The 19,165-nt window shown below is 44.8% G+C and overlaps 1 protein-coding gene and 1 long non-coding RNA gene across 2 annotated transcripts in view; one reads left to right on the top strand and one right to left on the bottom strand.

Annotated features, from left to right (window-relative positions):
- CSMD2 (CUB and Sushi multiple domains 2) overlaps positions 1-19,165 on the top strand; it is a 653,956-nt gene that overhangs the window by 575,103 nt on the left and 59,688 nt on the right. The window contains exons 48-51 of the mRNA XM_036829393.1: positions 1,615-1,761; positions 4,479-4,667; positions 17,174-17,359; positions 18,180-18,374. Of these exons, the coding sequence (XP_036685288.1) occupies positions 1,615-1,761; positions 4,479-4,667; positions 17,174-17,359; positions 18,180-18,374 (717 nt within the window). The remainder of the gene's footprint in view (positions 1-1,614; positions 1,762-4,478; positions 4,668-17,173; positions 17,360-18,179; positions 18,375-19,165) is intronic.
- Positions 8,608-16,834, bottom strand: LOC118882968. Its single transcript, XR_005016900.1, has 3 exons — positions 16,824-16,834; positions 16,307-16,317; positions 8,608-8,676 (listed from the first exon to the last, which is right to left on the bottom strand). It is a non-coding gene; the product is annotated as an uncharacterized LOC118882968 (long non-coding RNA).

The raw sequence follows: 19,165 nt of genomic DNA, 5'->3' as shown, positions 1-19,165 counted from the left end.
CTGGCATAGCTACTGCAGTTGAGGCTACTACTGGGTTAAGTTTTGGGGACAAGACTCCATTTCTTACCAATCCCATCCCTCATATAACCCTGTTGTAACAAAGGAGCCATGATAGTGCTTTGGGTCCCAGGTATCAGCATCAATTCACACACTCCGTATACAAAAGTCTTCCAAATATCCCGACATTCCCTTTTCCCCAATATTCAGTTACCTGAATTAATAGTGGTGGGTCTTTTGGGATAAAGTCTTGGGAATTACTACCAGATACAACTGGTGTTATTTTGCAGGGTCCTTTTCCATAAGGACCCAGCCCCTCCTTCAGCCAAAGTATTCTGGAGTAAGAAACGAAACCCGGCTCAAGTCTCCAAATTACTCTTGGGGATTGGAACTTTCTACACCCTTTTGGTTATATATTCATGATCTGTTTTGTTCATATGTTCATTTTTTTTTGCCGCCCATCTATCTTGCCCTTAGGAATATCATGTTGTGTCAGCCATCTCCATAGATCCTGCAGGTCAGGCCCTCCTGGCTGCCATCCCAACCTTGCTGCCCATTTTAGTAATTATGCCAACCAGTGCTTTTGCCTGGCCTCTGTATTTGGGCTCCTTTCCTCCACATCAATACTAGGAAGCCCAGCTTGGTGACAGCCTCTCCTCCCATCAGTTTCCGCCTACAGAGGACAGCCAATTCTCAGGTTGTTGATGATGTTCACCCTCACGCCCTCAGCAGCACATTCCTTATTGCTTTAGGAACTGGTGTGTCCCCCAGATCCTCCTGAAGGACACGGTCAGCTGGTGGGTGTTCTGGTCTAATACAGCAGATCTATCCCAGCATGCCATTCCTCTGAGCCATTTGACCCCTTCCTTCATAGTTTGTCACAGCAGTTCTGATGGCTCTCCTTTGTTTAATGTGGTCTATTACTTTTGCCAAGCTCCCAAGAGCTGTCTCGGCAGCATATGAGAACCATCACTCAGGGCTCTTTCCAGGATAATAAATCCTGTGTTTTGGATTATCTAGCTTTGTACTCTGCCTCCCTTGAATCAGCACCCTTGGGATGCACTTCCAGGCATCTAAGGAGGAGAGAAAGAAGAGGGAGGCCTTTCTGGAAGAGCCTTGGAAGGGACCATTGGGGAGCTATGTTATTTATGACATTGAGACATAATGATGCTTTCCTCTAGCTTTATTGCTATCTATTCACTCATAAATATTTTTTCTCTGTGGCAGGGACTGAACTGTTTTTAGTATGCACAAGTAGGATGGTGAGATAGAAAATGTTCCCAGGTTGAAAACCAGCTCTTCCTTTAACCCGCTGCTTGACTGTGGGCAAGTCCCAGGATGGCAAATAGATGTCGTCTCACCTGCCAACTGCTATGTGTTGTCAGGGACTTCTTGGATCCCTGCTTTAGGGCTCAGGAGGGGAGAGCACCTAGAGCAAAGCCTGTGGATACTGAGAGAGGAGGAGATGGACCAGTGATGGTGCTGAGTTACCATCCCAAATCTTCACGTCTTCACTTGAGGAGGGGAAAATCGGAGGTGGTTACATTAAAAGTATCACATCTAGTATCTCTGATAGCTGTGATAGTCTGTAATCCTGTGTCCACACTCTCCTCCCAGGTCCCTCAGGACAAAGTCCTCTGCTGAAAGCCCTCAGTGGGAATTACTCAGCTCCCCTGATTGTCACCAGCTCAAGCAACTCTGTATACCTGCGCTGGTCGTCTGACCATGCCTACAATCGGAAGGGCTTTAAGATTCGGTATGCAGGTGAGTAAAACATAAAGACTCATGAGAAGGGCCACAACCCCTGAGCCCCTTACGTTTCTCACCCAAAACAATAAGCCGTGGGCCATATCCTTGTGCCTGGCGGAGCTCCTCCACAGGCCTGGGGACTGGCTGCCTTTGTCCTCCTCCTAGCCACTCTCACCTATAGCTGCACAGTGTCCTTGACATTTTCCCGCCTCCCCTTTTTCTATACCTCTCCCCACTTTTAAGCTCTTCCCTCTTTCTGTTCATACTGCCAGCCTGTGTCTTTTGGATAAGTTTATTGTGTATGACCTGATAAGGCCTATAGGTGGTCCTGTCCCTAACACTGTTGAAATGTTAATAAAAGGTCCTTTAAGCCAAAAAACCCTAAGATGGGGGTCCCCAACTGGCAAATATTAGACAAGCAGCAAACGATGGGTTATATTCCAAGTCCAGGAGCCTCTCTTCTGCTCTGCAAGCCATATCTCATAGGCAGAGTCAGATCGAGGGCCAGTCCAACTGGATAGCTGACCAGCCAGCCATCTACAAGGAGCACAAAAATATCCTTGGAAATAAAATGAGATGGAGAAAATCAAAGTGATCTGAACTCCCATCACGGGGATTACTGTCTGTCGCTGGAAAGAAAATTTGAAAAGCTGCTTGCTGCCCATTTTGCAGGGCAGTGGGTCCGTTGAGCTGCTGGCTGGCTCTGTGAGCTTGGGAGCAGAAATGAATTACTTAAGACCATGGCGAGTTCCACCAGGCATCAGCCCCCCTACAGCACTCTTACCCCTGGCTGCATTTAGCCTGAGTTCCAAACAAACGCTGGACAAATTTGCAAAGAATATTGGTTAGAAGGGATGTCAGATATACATATTATAGCCTGAGTTGCCCCTTTTCTCAGTCCATCTCTTCTCATGGGCTGCCGACTTGGAAGACTAACCCAAACTTAGCGGGCTATCGAAGTCTTAAGAAACTCTTAGGTATGGCTTTGGGGGTGGGGGGGACCAACCAGATGAAGCTGAAGGGAGCCTGGGAGGAGAAGGAGCTTTACTCTCTCAGGGTCCATTTCCTCTGCAGAGTGGACCCCAAATTCCTTTCCCCCCCACACACAAGAAGGAGGGTACCTTCATGCCCCCCAGGGTCGGCAGTCGGCTCTGTCACTCAACCTCTTCAGGCCTCGGTTTCCTCATGATGGAAAAGAAACCTTAAGCCATCTGTCAGGGAGGTTCAGGCTGAGTTCCTAGAAGCTACTAACACAAAAGAGAAATAAAGCAATCTAGCAGCATTTCACTATGCTAGTTGCTAAACTCTGAACTAAAAGCCATTAAGGAGTTGTGCTTCCCTTGATGTTTTTAAAGATTAATCACATGTTTGTGGGTAATGAGTCAGTTATAATTACAGTACATACGCCACATAGAAAGTGAATTAATTACATGGTGAAACAATGAGTCCTTAATGGAAATACAGTAGAGTCGTGTACTTTGCACATGCCTCTATCACTGTGACTAAGTATATTTTATAACTGAGATTCTTGTTCTTGACCGAGGTAGATTTGTAGATACCACATAAACAGGACACAGGTGGCAAAGCAGAAGCAAGGAAGCGTTTCTGGCTTGGAAAGGAGGTATTTAAAACATCAATTTCACCAGCAGAGGGATGTGATCACGTAAGAGGCCAGAGGACCATACTGTGGGGAGGATGCAGGAAGGGTCCTGTCATCTTCATCCTACCTTGATCCCATGCCAGGGACTCTTAGAGCAGATGAACGGGCTTGCTCTCTGTGCTCCTTTGGTCATCCCTCTTTCCCGGCCTCACAGAACTTCCCCCGAGCGTCCCTGGCAGAGGTTTTTATTGCCAAGTTCTCTAAGGCTGGGGGTTTTGTCTATTCTCTTCACTGTTGTATTCCCAGCACTTAGAACAGCACCTGGCATATAATAGACACTTGCTATCTGTCTGTTGAATAAATGAATGAAATAAGTTGAAGCCAGACATCAAGGGGGAATTAGGACTGTGGATTTGATGCCCTGGGTTGCCACAGCTCTCTCTCCCCCCATCCTCCACACACAGCAGAAAGCAGGACAGGGACCATTTACTGAGTGCCCTGCACTGAGTGCCCTGCACTGGGCTGGGGGCTTTACAGACACGATCCCATTTAAATTGTCCCAAAACCTATGAGGGAGGCATTGCCAATCGCAACACACAGGTGAGGAAAGTGGAGCTGAAAGCGCCTCAGTGATTTGTCCCAAGTCACAGAACTGCGGAAAGGTGGGAAATGGGACTTGAGCACAGCCCTGACTCCAGAGGCCTCGCCCCTGCAGTCACACCCTTCTGGAACCAACCCCATTGGGTTCTATTTTCTGTGTCCCTTTGGGATATGGTGGGATTCGAGAGCCTGAACTCAGCTGCACAACTAGTGCTGCCTCCAGGTGCAAAGGGGACCCAGTGCTTCATGGAGCTGTTTTTTTCTTCTGTTTTCTTCTCTTTCCTTTCCTTTTTTTCCTTTCTTATCCTTCCCTTCTCTTTTCCTTTCCTTTCCTTTCTTTTCCTTTTTTCTTTTCTTTTCTTTGGCTTTCCTAAACTGGCTGCTTTTCAGTATCAACTTCCTCACTAGCAGTGGACCTGGCAGTGGTGAAGACAGGGAAAGAGAGGGAGAAGCAAGGGGGCGGGGCCTGCGTGAAGGACCACCTCTGTCCTCCCACTGTGTGTGGTCCCCTGACCCTCATCTTGTTGTCCAGCTCCCTACTGCAGCCTGCCCCGGGCTCCACTCCACGGCTTCCTTCTGGGCCAGACCAGCACCCAGCCTGGAGGCTCCATCCACTTCGGCTGCAACGCCGGCTACCGGTTGGTGGGACACAGCATGGCCATTTGCACCCGGCACCCCCAGGGCTACCACCTGTGGAGCGAGGCCATTCCTCTCTGTCAAGGTGAGAAGCAGGTGGGAAAGAGATGACAGGTGGCTTGGGTCCTACCCGCAACTTGGGCTTGTCCCAGGACCAATCACTTCCAAATGTGGGCTTCCTCATAGATAATTAATTCATTCTTTCAGCAAACATATACTGAGGATCCATGATATCTGAAGCCCTGGGGATATACAGGTGTGTAAAACACAGCGTCAGTGTTTTCAGAGCAGAGAGGGAGATGGATATGTAGCCACAAAAATGCCAAATGCCAGAGGAAGGAAGTGCTATATCAGGAGCGCAAACAGTACTGTGGGAACCCAAGGTTAAGAGGGGACCTACCTGCTCCTGTACAGTTAGGGGGCTTCCAGAAGAGGGGTTGCTTGGGCTCATAGAACAAGGAAAGTTGAGGGCCAGGCATTGGCAAGGAAAACATTATAGGCAACAGCAAAGGCGTTGGCAAAACCACAGACTCTGAGAGAGATCACAAAATACGCAAAGCAATTGGGGCTGGCTGAAGTGCCAGGTCAGGTGGGAGGAGGCGAGGGGCGGAGGGAAGCAGGGTGACCAGTGACCATCACCTACTCAGTCATCAGCAATCAAGCACGTGATATATACCAGGAAGTTTGCATGCATTGCTTTTGATCATTTATGGGATTTTTTTCCCTTAAAGTAATATACATTCAGACTAGAAATCTGAAGAAGAAAAAAGAAAGTATAGATAATGCCACAGAAAAAGTGAAAATGACCTATAACCCCATCAACTGAAATCACTTCTGTTAACATTTCCTTTGGTCTTTCATATATTTATAAAAATGGCATTACTGGTGTACAAAGCTCTTCATATTTTGTTAGCATCTATCACATGACGACTTCATCGTCAATATTTGCAATGGTTGTGTAGCATTATAGAAAAACTGTCATTTATTCAAGTATCATCCTATTGTTGGTCATTTGACTTTCTGTATTTTTTGCTACTATAAACAATGCTGCTGTTAAAATCCTTATAATTCCGTCTTTGGGACCATCCATATTTATTTCCTTAAAATAAATTCCCAGAAATGAGATTATTGAATCATACCTATACAAAGTCTACAGCTTTTTATACTCGTTGCCATCCAGAAAGTTTGTCTTCACTTATACCTCCACCAGCAGCTTGTTGTCTTTCCTCCCAGATTCTCAACACTATATACTGCATTTTAAAGAAGAAAGAAAAAATTTACCAATTATATAGACAAAAACAAGAAATCACTTAAGGTTGAGGTTCTTGTGTTTTGGTTCCCAGCATGGTGACGTACTTTTTTAATGACATCTGTCATCTCTGACCCTCACAACCTTCTCGGGCCTGTGCCTGAGCTTTCTCAGAGAACAGAAGCAGGGCATCATTGATATTCTCTTTGATGCTTTAAGCAAAGTTCACAGAGAACTGATTGTCCGCAAACGGCAAACGTCTTTTGGCTTCAGTTTCCATTTCTCTAACTGTATCCACACAGACAAGTCTTTTCCCCAAAGTTCTAGTAGGAAGCAACCAGGCCTCTCACCTCTATCTTTTGTCACGTCCCAAAACCAAGCTCTGCCCACTCATCCCCACACTGCTCTGTGCTGCTTCTCCCCATCCCCAGCCCCAGCCCAAGTTCCTCTCTGATGCCCTCCCTCTGTGCCATTCCCTCCGTGCTCTCTGGAATCCTGGTTCCATGGCCAACGAGTGTACACCCTCAGTCACCGCCCAGAAGGCTCTCTTCACTTCCTTCCTGCACGGAGACTGTGGCTCTCCTCTGAGAACACAGATACTGGGGCCCTTTCCGGGGAGGGTGCCCATCCCCTACTCTCCAGCACATTGGAGAGTCTATGCATCCTAATGCTTTCTCTCTCCTTCCCCTGCCCGTTCTCTCACTACGCATTGTGATTCTCCCCCCTCCTCTCCTACCCACGGGAGGTGTCCCTCTGGGTTTGGCACACTGTGGTGTGTGATGGAGATCACTAGACAGCCTGGTAGTCTCTCAGGCTAAGAGGTTACCTTCTGTCCTCTCAGTTATCCAAGAGAGAAGGGCCAGGGAGGGGCAGTGACGTGAGCTGCCTGTGGCACCTTTCAAGCTGAACCTGTCTCTCTCCAGCTCTGGGAAACTTCCATATATGATCACTCCATCCCCTCCACTTTCTCTGTTCTCTTTTCCTGCAGCCCAGACCTGCTGGACCTACTGGGCTGATTCCCTGTATATCCAGTCCTTTTCTCTCTCATTTTCAGTCTGTCTTTTTGGTCTATATTCTGGGAAATTTCATTTACTTTTCATTTTGTCGACTGAAAAAAAATGCACAGCCTAAAAGTTGAGAATTATGTTTTATTTGGCAGAATTAAGCCCGGAAGACAGCCTCTCAGTTATTCTAATGTTTTTATTAACATCTGTTAGACCCATTGAGGGGAATCAGAGGCCAGAAATAAGGCTTCCCAGACCAGTTTTTGTTTGTCTGTTTTAAATTAAAGGAGCTCTTAGGTTAACCATTATATATCTTTTTCCACCTTCTAATTTGTTTCCCCCACCCCCAAAGGTAGCAATAAAACAACTCTTTATAATGAAAGTTCTCTAAAAATTGATCAATTTAGAAGTTCCTCCAATTTAAAGGATCTATCATCTGGCCATTAATGAGATATATGTAAATAGTGGACTCAAAACCAATAAGACGCAAGAGCCATCCCCATAAGAAAGTGTGAAGGCTGTAGCCTTCACAAGATCTAGAAAGTTTACTCCCAAAAACAGTCTAAGAAAGTAAAGGTCTTCACTGTACAGGCTGATGCAACAACGGTTAAGACGGCAAAAGCCCCTGAGAGTTGGCAGTCAGACGAAAGACTGCCCAGAATCCCAGTCTATTTGATTGCCAGATGTGTATCATATGTGCACCTTCCAGATGGCAGAGACCAATTTTTGAAATCACACACACACACAAAACACCTAAGAAGATCAGGTAGAAGATTTACACCTCAAAGACACAGGAAGAGAAATGCAAGTTCCCCCTAGAAGAGCTTTTGTTTTCTTAAGGTCTGAATTCTGAAAAGATGTTTTATCAAGCCGGCTTTTTTTTAACTTAACTGCATACGCAATAAAAGAGACCCATATTGGCCATTTTAGGTTGAGATCTCCTTTAATATAATTTTCCCAATTAATTAGGTACATGCAAGTATAAGACATGAATCTGGCTGGGGTGTTAGCTGGAGTTTGGCTTTCTGATGCCCCTCGTTTTTCTGTTTGAGAGACTCTATTTCCCACTTTAAAGCTGAATTTGTTGAGGATAAAAGTTACTAGCGAAATTGTGTGGTGGGCCAATGTGCTGCTTATGAGCTTAATTCCTCTAGGTTTCTACCCTAGAGTTGTTTCAGCTCCTCTTCATGTCTCGGGTTCTCCCTCCCGAGCACTGCTCCCTCCCGAGCTCAGATCACAGAATGGCCGGTTCTTATTCGTGCAGAGAAAGTTGTTTAATTAAAATGAGTTGGTTTCCCTGTTAGCAAGTCCAAGCTCGCTCTGCTCACCGCACGACAGGCCAATAAATCAGGAGACGAGGTGCTGAGGCAACAATACGACTTTATTCGGAAAGTTGGCAGACTGAGAAGATGGTGGACCAGGGTCTCCAAAAAACCATCTGATGGGGTCTGGATGCCAGTTCCTTTTATAGAATCAGAGAGGGAAGTAAAGTAAAAAAGGGCCATCAGTCTTGCAAAACATCTCCTGGAATGGCCAGCCTCGGGGAGGGGAAGTGTTAATTTCTTCTTTCTTGCAGCCATTCACAGGTGGGCAGGGTTTCCTGAGGCAGGCCATGATGTATGATTATAATAACAAAAGCAACAAAAAGCAAAGGCTAAAGTCAAAGAAACAGATCCAACATGGAGTCAAAATTGTCTCTTCCCTGTAACAGTTCCCCACTGTGAATATGCATTCCACAATCTTGTGGAAAAGGGGGCGACAACCATTCTAACTGCTCTGTCAGGTGGATCTTTCTGGGAGTGTCCGCCATTGGTGCCAGTGTTCCAAATGATGAGATTTGTCTTCTTTTGTTCCTCTTTGGAAGTGTCTGCTTTACACCTGTAGACTTAAAAAATATTCACAATCTTGGGCTTCCCTGGTGGCGCAGTGGTTGAGAGTCTGCCTGCCAATGCAGGGGACACGGGTTCGAGCCCTGGTCTGGGAAGATCCCACATGCCGCGGAGCAACTGGGCCCGTGAGCCACAATTACTGAGCCTGCGCGTCTGGAGCCTGTGCTCCGCAACAAGAGAGGCCGTGACAGTGAGAGGCCCGCGCACCGCGATGAAGAGTGGCCCCCGCTCGCCGCAACTGGAGAAAGCCCTCGCACAGAAACGAAGACCCAACATAGCCAAAAATAAATAAGTAAAGTAAAGAATTATAAAAAATGGTTAAGATGGAAAAAAAAAAATTATAAAAAAAAAAAAAAATATTCACAATCTAAAAAGTTGAGAGTTATGGGGAATTTTGAGGACTTCAAGCCCGGGAGGCCACATCTGAAGTTAAAAAATTTAGCGTTTTTCTATGTATGGGAAGATGCAAGTGTCTGGGCTCACTGAAGTCATTCCTTTGATATGTACCACAGCTATCTGGGGTCTGTATCCTGTATTTTCACATTCTGAGTTTCTTCATGGCTCACCATAGGAAATGGCTGCAATCTGATGCCTGCTAGATGGCAGGTATTCTTCTCCTTCCTGAGTTTCCTCAGGGCTCACCAGCTGACGTTGGAGGGCTGCAGTCTCTGGTGACTGATCCTCTCCTCTTGGTCAGGAATTTGACCAATATTTGGGAGACATGTCTTGATCAAATTTTGTCCCACGGTGCTGGGAGGCTCATCCCAGGTCAGGTGAAAATTGTTGATATGCCACTCCAGGTGCTAACTTTCGGATTAGGCCCTATTGATAATTAAAGATTCTCTGGATCCTCTGTCTAATTATGATCAGGAGACATTTTCCCTTGTTGCTTCTTCCCATACGTAGAATCACACTATTGCAATTATTTTATGTTATAAATGTGAGAAGTTTTGCTGGGGGCCTGATTACACACTAGGCACTGTAACAGACAACAATCTTATGAAATAGACAGGATATAAGTAATGCAGCTAGTAACATTGACAAAGACATAGTGCAGCAGGGACACACAAAGCACAAACAATTTGGAAACAAAGAACAAATTAAAACGATTAGTATAGCTAGTTGTCATTCCAGCTCCAATAACGAGTGACCAAAGGAACCATAACTGATTTAATGAGCCATCCACAGTTTCACTGTACTGGCCATGCATCTTAGACATGCATGGCTTAATCTTTGAGACAAGCATATGCTACTGGCAGGATCAACCAGGTAGAGAGAAAAAGATAAATGTTTCATCTTTGTTTACAAAGGCATACTTTATCAACTTGTTGTAGGTCATAGCATAAGAGAAAAGGTTTTTTTCTGAAAAACAAAGATTAAAGCCAGTATATTTCCCAAAGTCATAAAATTTTAAATCATATTTACCAGTTCATTCAGTCCCATATTTACCAGTTCATTGATTAATTCCTGTTGATCCAGTTGACGTTATCAGGTTTTCCATTAGCTTTGTCATTTGTCACCCAATCCAGTGATATTATCTGAAGGCTATCAGAAACTTATATTTGTCAAAAAGTTCCTTTTTATGAGTCTTCTTGAAAATCTTCATTTTGTTAAAGCATCAGGACAAAACTTAAAATAGCATGGTTAAAGATTTGAGTACAATGCAAATAGCAGGAAATGGATATTTCTGTGACATATAACATTTTAGAATAACTAGAATTATGATTGATAACATATCAGGACATCATATCAGATGTGAGGGATTCCATATAAATTTTGGAATATCTATATTAAATATTCTATAACCTAAGGTTCATCTCCAATCACTTGACAATGTTTTTGAAGTAATTTTTTTTGTTTGTTTGTTTTGTTTTGTTTTTTTCAGATATATACCCAGGAGTGGAATTGCTGGGTCATATGGTAGTTCTGTTTTTAGGTTTTTGTTTTTTTTTTTTTAATTAATTTATTAATTTATTTATTTTTGGCTGTGTTGGGTCTTCGTTTCTGTATGAGGGCTTTCTTTAGTTGTGGCAAGCGGGGGCCACTCTTCATCGCGGTGCGCGGGCCTCTCACTAACGCGGCCTCTCTTGTTGCAGAGCACAGGCTCCAGACGCGCAGGCTCAGTAGTTGTGGGTCACAGGCCTAGTTGCTCCGCGGCATGTGGGATCTTCCCAGACCAGGGCTCGAACCCGTGTCCCCTGCATTAGCAGGCAGATTCTCAACCACTGTGCCACCAGGGAAGCCCTGAAGTAATTTAACATACTAAGTAAACTTAGTTTGACATTCCTCTCTGAGATGTCTCAGAGATGCTGTTTCGAAGTATCCCAGAGTCAGCTGGAGGCTAAAAAGCTTTAGTCAGATTTTGATATTTGGGAAGTTTGTTAAAAATATCAAAAATGTTTTAAAACACAACAGGATAATAGGTCACTGTGAAACAATACTTATTCATTTAACCAAAGTCACAAAACGATTAAAAGAAAACAAATACGGATCACCTAAGGGCACAGAGACTCATACAATCTATTATCAAAAAGGAGCACTTCTAACAGAGAGAGAGAGATCAAATTTGTCTTGTATTAGCTTACTTAACAGAATCCATTTACTTAGTTAACTTCAATCTAAATTTAGTTAATCCTGACCTTGTATAAAACTTTCTCAGTAAAATGTAATTCCATTCCTCATACCTTCTTAACCGAAAGCACACATTCCACCATACTGAAATGTTTTATTATATTCAGTAGCTTTAATTATATATTTAAATTAGAATCCCCGATTCTTAAAAACCTTAATTTCTAGTGAAAAACAAGAGATAAGTAATAGTTACCAAAATCTGGAGAAACTATTTTAGATGATTTTTAGAACATAATTATTCTTATAGAGTTTACCTAAAAGCTCTTATCTCGTTTCCATTTACTTTAAAGTTTCATCATATCAAGTTATTTCTTTTGCTGACAAATTTGCAACAGGTATAACAAGATTTTATTTAACTTCTATTAAACCTAGGTGCAGTGAAAGTATTATACTTAATGTTGATGGCTCTAAAGACATGTCTATATTAATTAGATCAACAAACAAACATTAATACCAGGTATTAATTTAATACTAAATATTTCCCAGTTCACGTGAAGCTGAAAACTCATTTATCTTAATTTCTCTTGTATTTAGAATTGTTTGGTTTGTAAGCACTTAGTTTTCTTTAAGCCAATTAAATAGAGATCATTTACAGATTAACCTCAGCAATGTTATCCAAAGACAAAGACACATACAAACACACAAACAAACAGAGAGACATCATAGCTCTTATTTCAAAATTTCAGCCCTGAGTCGGGTACAGCAATGTAAAACCCATCAGAGGTTGGATTAAAATTGGGTTTCTGGCAGATGGAACAAATCAAGCTCACTTGTCTAGATGGCTAAACCCTTTTTACTAATATTTATGGAAAACAAGTTCTAAATTACTTTACCCTCTTTTTCAAAATTTGCATTTTAAAAAGATGGCAAAGTTAAGGGTTTCTGAGAAGACCAGATAGGACATTTGCATCTCGAAGATACAGGCAAGTTTCTCCTAGGATGACTTTGTTTCCCCTTTGTTGGTCTCTGAGCAGACAAAGCCATTACAATCTTTCAGGCCTTTTTCATATTTCTCTGGGTACATTCAGCCTTTTTGGCCGTATCCCTATTATTGAAAACCGAATAAGCCAATTGGAACAAATCGTTCATTGGAGTCTGAGGACCAGCAGTTGCTTTCTGAATTTTGCTCCTGATGTCTGGGGCGGACTGGGCCATGAAATGCATAGCCAGAAGGTCCTGTACCTTGGGGGAGGAGGGATCCACATCTGTTCGGGATCCATGGCCCTGTAGGGTGAGGTCCCCTAGTTGGCATTCTGAGGTTGTAAGAACGAACGGTTTTGTACTTCTCCAGAAACTCCCTTGACCGGGATAGAGAAGTTTTCTGTGCCACCTTGGTGTTTACCACAGAATATGTGGCACCCATATCTATTAGAAAGTCAATCAACTTGTTCCCCACTGTCAAAGTTACCCGGGGCTCCTGAGGGGAAATTAGAATTGGACGCCTCAAGTCTAAGGGAGTCCCCTGGCCTCTTACAGGATTTCGGCGCAAGGGAAATTGCCCTGCCGCAGAAGTGGCTCCCGGTCCAAATTGGGTGCTCTATTGGGTCTTAGATGGTGATACTAAACCAGGTTCCTGTGCTCCAGGGGTTACTACAGAAACTGCTATTTGATCCCCATGGGTAGGGGGACCAGGAGGCGGTGAATATGTTGGCAGCATGGGGGTGGTGGTGGTGGGGTGCAGGTGGAACACCTGCCGGTGCAGCCTGCTCAGCCACTGGGGGAGCTGGATAGGATGGGGGGGGGGGTTAAGTTTTGAAATAACATGTCCCCACTCTCATTTTCTCCCTCTTCCCCCTGTAGAATAGCTTCCTTCTTAGGTTTTCTTTCAGATCGCTGCACCATAAGGTGGCAGCCCTCTGACTCCTTTTCCTCCTGATGCAATAACATAAATGCTTCTACATACAGAATCTCATCTCTTTTCCCTGCTCTTTTGCAAAACACTTCTAACTGCGAGATCGTAGAATTGAGTGAGCCATTCAGGGGCCATCGTTCTTCTGATCCTAACATATATTGAGTCCACAGCCTATGACAAGTGTATATCATGTCTTTCTTAGTCATAGGCTCACAGCTATGTTTTGCCCATTTATCTAATATACGCCTCAAAGGGCCCTATCTCGGGATAGATGGCGTATTTCCCATTTTTATAAGTTTGATAACACCAAGACACAAAAGACGCAGACAAATTCCAACACAAAAGGCACAAACAAATTCTAGCATCGATGCACACAAAACCAAAACAAAACCAACGAACTAGTTCCCAAATCAGGTACATTTACCCTACAAAACCAACGAACTAGTTACCAACGAACCAGTTCCCAAAATCAGGTAGAGTCCAACAACAATTCCCCTCTCCAACAGGGTACCCCAAGCAAATTGGCTTGTCCCATGAAGGAAAAGCCCAAACAGAGGGGGGAATATGTTCCCTGTGTGCACACCAGAGCGACTTACCCTCCAAAATCGAGTCCGTTGACTCGTAGAAGTTTGTCGGTTCCTTGCTTCAACTGCCAAGTGCTGGGGTAGCCGGTGCTGCTTCAGGGAACTTTGAAGGGAAGATCCTCAGGACAAATGATCCTGGCAGCTGCTAGGGCCTCGCGCCGATACTCCCCAACGGGGACCTGCTAGCCACAAGCAGCAAGGCTCCCAGCTGGCTCAGCCAAATCTGTTACCGAGTCCAAGCTCACTCTGCTTGCCACACACCTGGCCAATAAATCGGGAGGCGAGGTGCTGAGGCAAAGAATACAACTTTATTCGGAAAGTCGGCAGACCGAGAAGATGGCGGACTAGGGTCCCCAAAAAACCATCTTATCAGGGTCTGAATGCCAATTTCTTTTATAGAATCAGAGAGGGAAGTAAAATAAAAAGGCAGAGTAGAGAGGGAGAGGCGGGGAGGAAGTAAAGTAAGAAGGGCCATCAGTCTTGCAAAACATCTCCTGAAATGGCCAGCCTTGGGGAGGGGAAGTGTGAATTACTTCTTTCTTGCAGCCATTCACAGGTGGGCAGGGTTCCCTGAAAGAGGCCATGATGTATGATTATAATAACGAAAGCAACGAAAAGCAGAGGCTAAAGTCAAAGAAACAGATCCAACATGGAGTCAAAATTGGCTCTTCCCTGTTGCATGCCCGTGGGACCACTGCACAGTGTGAGGACTTGCCTCCACCACTCCCGCAAGTTTCTCAGTTGCCTGAGAAAGCCCTTCTTGGCCAGGAGGAGATGTCCCTTCTTCAGAGCTAAAAGCTCTCATGTAATATTTTCACTTTTATCCCAACAAATTCTCGTACAGGTAGCTGATTTGAGGAAACACGTCAGGTCAGCCTCCTCCCTAACCACTCAGCCCAGACCGCTCGGTATCTTTCGACTGAGCAAATCCCAGTGTCTTTCAACTGGGCTCTCCTAGTATCTTTCAAATGGGGAGTCAGGTACCTGTTAGACACCACCAAATAAAACTCAGGATCTTCAACCAATAATCAGGAGCTCCAAGAACCAGGAGAGATTCACCCGAATTTGTCTGGATTCTCCGAGGAGGTGGATGGGCGCCAGAGGCCTCTGCTGGTCCAGATTCCAGATCCTTGTAGAGTTCAGGTGAAGGAGAGAAGTCCGCTCTAGGTCCCTTCTTCAGTCACCAAAACTGTCGACTGAAAAAAAATGCACAACCTTGTCGACAAAAATTAATCAATAGTCAATCTATGAAAGAAGTGGAAATTTTTATTGGAGCCAAATTTGAGGATTATAACCCAGAAACAGCATCTCAGAAAGCTCTGAGAACTGTTCCACCCGTTAGACATCAGAGTTATATAAGTTTTTTGAAGCAGAGGGCTCTATGTTAAATGACGTATTATTGACAGTTTACACAATCCAGACCTAAATGTCATCGTGGCCCCTTACAAGATCAAGAGGAATTTTTTTTATATATATAACTTTTATCTTTAATTTATTTATTTATCTTTGGCTGTGTTGGGTCTCAGTTTCTGTGCGAGGGCTTTCTCCAGTTGCGGCGAGCAGGGGCCACTCTTCATCGCGGTGCGCGGGCCTCTCACTATGGTGGCCTCTCTTGTTGCGGAGCGCAGGCTCAGTAGTTGTGGCTCACGGGCCCAATTGCTCCGCGGCATGTGGGATCTTCCCAGACCAGGGCTTGAACCCGCGTCCCCTGCATCGGCAGACAGACTCTCAACCACTGTGCCACCAGGGAAGCCCCAAGAATGTTATCTTTTAAGGGGTTGGCTTGTTGATGGTAGGAGAATGTTGCTCTTTATGGTTGAGCAGGTATGTCTGACAATGGGGGAGGTTTGGTCGAGACATAAGGCAGATACACGGTGCACACTAGGCAGGGAGAGGAAGCCAAAGGGCAGAGAAAATTTTTTGTTTAAGTTTTTCTTGTCTTGCATAAAATATGAATTTTATTTCACAGCCTAAAAGTTGAGAATTACGTTTTTATTCAACAGACTTAAGCCCAGAAGACAGCCTCTCAGCTAGCTCTGAGGGACCGCTCCGAAGTGGCAGGGGAAGAGCCAGGATGTATAGGAGTTTTTGCAACAAAAACCAGATGGTCAGAACATCAAAAGATTACTGTTAATTAAAGAAAACCAGACATCCCAGGTTAATGAGTTTAGCGCTTTTCTCTGTACAAGATGCCAGAGTCAGGGCTCATTGAAATCATTCCTTTGAAATGCACCTTAGCTATCTAGGGCCAGCATCCTGTTCTTTCCATTCCTGAATCCCCTCAGGGTGCACTGTCGTGGGCAGCTGCTGTGGCTGAGGGGGCAGCCCATTTGTCTCCATCCTGAGCTCCCTTAGCGCTCACCGTTGGGGGTGGCTATAGGGCTGAGATGGCTGCAATATCCTTTGTTTGCTGAAATGGCAGCAGCCATATCTTTGTCTACAATTTCCACCCCTTCTATTTAATGCTTGTTTTGGTGATCCTATTTTTAACTTAACAGAGCCCTTCCTTGTTCACTTTTTGTTGTTCTCTTTTCAAAGCCCTCTCTTCTCATTTTATTATACGTCACCTTGACATTCTCAAGATCAGAAGTTTAAAGTTATATGTCTTCTGTTACCTGAGTTAGTTCTGTTTCCTAAAGGAGACTTTTCTTTCTATTTTTAATCTTATCTTTGTTTATCACTTTCATGCTGCTGGTTTTCTTCATTTGTATAGTGATCTTTAATTGTTCATATTTCAAAGTAAAGGCCAGGTTGATTTTTCCAGGTAACAGATGTGGGTTACCTTTGTTGTTACTATATGCAGCTATCATTGCCCACTAGGTCTCTCCCATGAATAAGAAGTTGAGTTGAGTATGTGGCAGAGATAAGCAGACAGAGGGGCAGGCTTTAGGCTGAGAGCCTTTATATTTAAGGATTAAAAGAGCTTTATTCCAGGATGCCTACTTCTACCATAGCATCCCTAATTCTCTCAAGGGAGTTCTTTTCTTCTTTTTTTTTTTTTTTCTTTTTTTTCCTTCAGTGGGTAAGAAAACCCTCTCTGTTTAGTTTGGAGAATGGCTGCCTGAATGTCTCTACACTGTGTTTGTGGGAAGGGATGGAGAACTGGTCTCACCCCATAGCTCCCTCCTGTATATTTTGTGCTGCAGCTTCTCAACTCCATTTAATCCATCAACACACTTCTATCTGCGTTTCATCTTCCAAAGCTTTTTTGTTTCATCTCCTCTACTGATCTTCCCATTTTCTTTTTTGTTATGAGGCTTTTCCCTCTTATTAGTCTTTACTATCATTTTATTAGGGCCTCAAGGGAGAGGAAAGATAAAAATATGTTCTCAGAACACCATCTTGAAGCAGACGTGCTCATGACATTTTTTTCCTCCGCTAGCTCTTTCCTGTGGGCTTCCTGAGGCCCCCAAGAACGGAATGGTGTTTGGCAAAGAGTACACGGTGGGGACCAAGGCTGTGTACAGCTGCAGCGAAGGCTACCACCTCCAGGCAGGCGCCGAGGCCACAGCAGAATGTCTGGAGACAGGCCTATGGAGCAACCGCAATGTCCCTGCCCAGTGTGTCCGTGAGTCCTTGGGTAGGGGAGGGGGGTGTGTCAAAGGGCTGGGTAAGCAGCTGAAAAGATTCCTGCAAGGAGCGAGCTAAAAATCCAGTAATGGGAAAAGACATGCCCATGGAAGCTGGGGACTCAGAGAGCTGAGACAAGTGGGTACTGCCATCTACCAACTTGGATTCCCATTTGAAACTGCTTCAAAGCGTTGATAGACCATTGCTCCCTGAGATGTTTCCATAAACCATCACAGAATGTAGGAATGACTGGTCCCCTTCCTTTTAAATGGAAAAACTGTCAGAAAGTTGGCATGAATGTCCTTTGATCACAAAACTCTAAAATAACAGAGATATACTTCAGTTTTAAGGCCAAAGTCACACACTGGCAGCCTAATGGGCTATGTCTAGTCTGAAGATACAAGGTTTTGTGTCTTTGTTTTTGTTTTGTTTTGGTTCTTTGGCCTATGCAGTGCTTTATTAAAAATATTTGAATTTCTTCCCAACATTTTAAAATCAGAAAAGTTTACATAAAAATTTGTATTTCTAGCTTCTCTTGAAAGAGGCAGATCTGACCAATTGGAATTTGCAGTCTCACATCCACAGTTCAACACTGACTGAGTGCCACCTCCCTTTCTTTTTTAATTGGGCAGATCTGCCCACCCCAGGTTGCGAATTCCCCACCCAGCTCACTTCACTCATTGACCACACCTGCCTGGGGACTAACGGCTCTTGGATTCATCATTACTGCGTTACAGCTTCCCAGTCCCCAGCTCTGGGTCGTCAGTGTCTTCCATAATTAATTTATTCATCCTCCTCTCTGCGTTTTACCTCCCCAGCTGTGACCTGTCCCGACGTCAGCAGCATCAGTGTGGAACACGGCCGATGGAGGCTCATCTTTGAGATGCAGTACCAGTTCCAGGCCCAGCTGATGCTCATCTGTGACCCTGGCTACTACTACACTGGCCAAAGGGTCATCCGCTGTCAGGCCAATGGCAAGTGGAGCCTCGGCAACTCTACGCCCACCTGCCAAAGTAAGCCCAGGAGGGCAGGGTGGGCAAGTTTGGCACAGTGCCTACACCCTGAGCCGTCTCATACCTGGGCTGAATTGGGGAGGGGGAGAAGAGGAGTATAGCCAGGGATTGCAGTGAACCTCCTTCTGAACACTCACCTAGAACCAGGAGCTGGGGAGAGGCCTTTTCCTTTTAGGAAGGACTTCTCAGCATCTTGTCCTCTTATTAAAAAGCTGCCTCTGTCCAGGTGAGCATCCACTAATTCATTTATTCCACATTCATACCAGGTATTGTAGAGGTATGAGGAGAAAAGGTTGTGGTTCCTGCCTACAAGGAGCTGAGAGTCTACTGGAGAGGCAGACAAATAAAGAAGCAAGGATAACAAAGTGTGATAAGACCTATAATGGGAGTGTGTATAGGGGGAATGAATATAGAGCAAGGGACCAGGCCACCTAAGTGTGCCTGCCTCTCCTCCATTGTAAGTTGTTTTTCTTTGGTTCTTTAAGATCGTTTCAAAGCTCAGGGTCCCTGGGAAGCACCTCTGAGATGGAGGTTTGTTAGGGAATGCCCTTGGGATCACCACCTGGGGAAGGGAAGGGGAGGGGAGGAGGAGGGGGAAAGGGGAAAGGGAGGGGAGAGTGAGGGGAGAGGATGGGGATGGAGAGGGAGGGGAGGCAAGAGGAGGAGAAGAAGTAGGAATGGGAAGATGGAGAAGGTGATCGCTGATGCAGTATCAGAGAAGGCCTCTGCTGATCCTGCAAAGAGCTCTGAATCTTGGTGGCCCTTCAGAATTGTCACAAGTTAGGGCAGGA

The sequence above is a fragment of the Balaenoptera musculus genome, chromosome 1 (assembly GCF_009873245.2).
Source record: "Balaenoptera musculus isolate JJ_BM4_2016_0621 chromosome 1, mBalMus1.pri.v3, whole genome shotgun sequence".
Lineage (NCBI taxonomy): Eukaryota > Metazoa > Chordata > Mammalia > Artiodactyla > Balaenopteridae > Balaenoptera > Balaenoptera musculus.
Note: the sequence above shows the minus strand (reverse complement) of the source record. Positions and strands in the feature narration are given on the sequence as shown.